Below are 2,324 nucleotides of genomic sequence, written 5' to 3'. Positions count from 1 at the left end.
GTAATTATTTATTCTTCGTATTTGATTGTTTAATAAATTACATTTTTCCCAGAAAAGCTGTATCACAGTATGGTCCTAAATATAAATAAGTTTAGCAAATCCACTCGCAAGACTGAATTGGGAAAAAGGCTTTTGTCCATTCTAYACCTACATGGAAAACACAGCAGAAACACTGGAAACTGACTGAGTTAATTTCACTGAGTTTTCAAATCCAAACTGAAAGGTGTTGAGAACAACTCCMTAACTTGCACCTGTTGTTTTAAATTTATTTGACGTTTTAATTTGGTTGTCTAACTGAAATGTGGGAACTGTGTTGTATTTGCTGCTGATGCCAACCCTGGTTTAGGCCGCTCTTAACAAAGCAGTTTTTCATTTCAATGTGACTTCCTGGTTAAATAAAAACTTTAGCATTGTCATTAAAATCTGAGATGTGGCTCAGATGTCTGGAAATGAGTTTTAGCGTAAAACAAGGAGAAGCAGCAGAACAGTGGAGGCTTGTGGACACTAGAGGTCAGCATCAAACATGCAAACAGACTCCAGAAGCTGCAGCTGCTGGATTTAAAAAAAAAAGAAAAAAAAAAAGAAAAAAACAGGCGCCTACCTGGATGAGGTCCTGCCTCTCCTTCTCGCCTGTGCTGATGGCCTTCTTGATGCTCCGCAGCTCAGTGAAGATGGCCTGAGCCTCATCCAGCTTGTAGTTTGTCTGACTGCAAGACATTTTCCTGTCAATCCTGAATGGAGACATAAGGAAATTAATTTAAAAAACACATTTAACAATACTTTAATTATTCGCTCCAACAAAGGGYTGTGAAAACAAACTCCAGCCTACCTACTACAGTAGTAACAATCTGCACTCAAGAGGAACATTTATATTTTTATAATTCAAATTATTATAGTATTTATTTATGAAATATTATTATGCTGTATCTTCATTATTCTGACAGAAACCAAAACAAAATTGCAAAGCCGCTGGAGAAAAACTAAGTTTACCCTTACTGTTCCCACAGGAGGCAGACATTTAAAAAAAACATACAGAACAATTAGGGGCTTGTTTAAGAGAGCTACCAGAGAAAATATTCTCCTCTATTAAAAGAACACCACAGCAGAGCTGAAGTTTGCAAAGTTACACAAAAGTCCTTTGGACAAATAAAACAGAGAAAGATCTCTGCATTCAAAGGGCAGCTCCACATTTGAAAACCAATTAAATTCCAATAAAGATGAACAAACACTTCAGAACTGTGGGGCCTTGTGGCAGCTACAGGTCCTGACTCCTGGCTCTGAGTCGATGGTGAAATCCTCAGTATAATAAAGTACTGAGTCTAACAACAGACCATTAAACTAGGGGTGCACCAAAAAAATCGTTTTACATCAGAATCATGATTCTCATTTACAAAGATTCAGAATCGATTTAAAATGTCCCAAAATCGATTTTTATAAATAAAAAAAATTAAGCAAATCTAATGGCTGGCAGCCTCCATTTTGTAACTACATGGGATGTGCTGACATCATCATGCAGCTGCTTCTGGGACATGTGAATGTGCAGAAAGCACCAAAACAAAAGAGGAAACTACAAAATTGATGGAAAGAGAGATTCAACTGACCCCTGTCTTCATTGAACGTTAAGATTTGGGCTCATTTTGGTTTTTACTGAACGAGTCTGAGTTTGACATGAGCGAGGTGTGCAAGGGTTGCAAAATTGAAGATGAAGCACTTTGGGAACACGACAAATGGGCTCACATTATCAGTTTTGAATGAAAAATCGATTTTGAATCGAATCGTGAGAGCGTAAGATTCCCACCCCTACATCAAACACATTTGGCTCGTCAGATTTCGGACCTTGCTACAGAACTTTAAAATGTTTACTAAATTTTTCAGATGCTGCCCCGGTATTTGGCATAATTTTTGTAAAATTATGACAGAAACATCTGCTGTTCATGTGATCTTCAACCTAACTAGCATACTTAAAGTCAGATGTGCATGCGTATAAATGTGTGTGTACGCATAATCGCAATGGGCATGGTTCAGCTAATCAGCTACAAGCTAACAGTGGAACAATTTTTTATTTTTATTTTTTTGACAGTGCGGCTGCACGATCCATATTGCCCTGGAAGCATTGTTTTAGCATGCAGCATTTCGCTAGACTGATGACAGAATTCATTGATTTCAGTTTTACATCACAATGTTTCATAGAAAAGGCAACGTTTGCAACAGCTGTGGATTTTTATTCCAGAAAAAAACAAAAAAAACCAACAAAAAACAAAGATGCGTTATAACATGATTGTCTAGAAAATAGTTAGCAAGTTATTATAAATAAATATGTATGC

The 2,324-nt window shown here is 36.9% G+C and overlaps 1 protein-coding gene across 3 annotated transcripts in view; it reads right to left on the bottom strand.

Annotated features, from left to right (window-relative positions):
- Window positions 1–2,324, bottom strand: part of wwc3 (WWC family member 3) — a 100,800-nt gene that overhangs the window by 36,711 nt on the left and 61,765 nt on the right. For all 3 annotated transcript variants that reach the window (XM_014001011.1, XM_014001022.1, XM_014001017.1), the window contains exon 6: window positions 602–731. In XM_014001011.1, coding sequence (XP_013856465.1) covers window positions 602–731 — 130 coding nt within the window. The remainder of the gene's footprint in view (window positions 1–601; window positions 732–2,324) is intronic.

Source organism: Austrofundulus limnaeus, unplaced genomic scaffold (genome assembly GCF_001266775.1).
Source record: "Austrofundulus limnaeus strain Quisiro unplaced genomic scaffold, Austrofundulus_limnaeus-1.0 Scaffold8, whole genome shotgun sequence".
NCBI lineage: Eukaryota > Metazoa > Chordata > Actinopteri > Cyprinodontiformes > Rivulidae > Austrofundulus > Austrofundulus limnaeus.
Note: the sequence above shows the minus strand (reverse complement) of the source record. Positions and strands in the feature narration are given on the sequence as shown.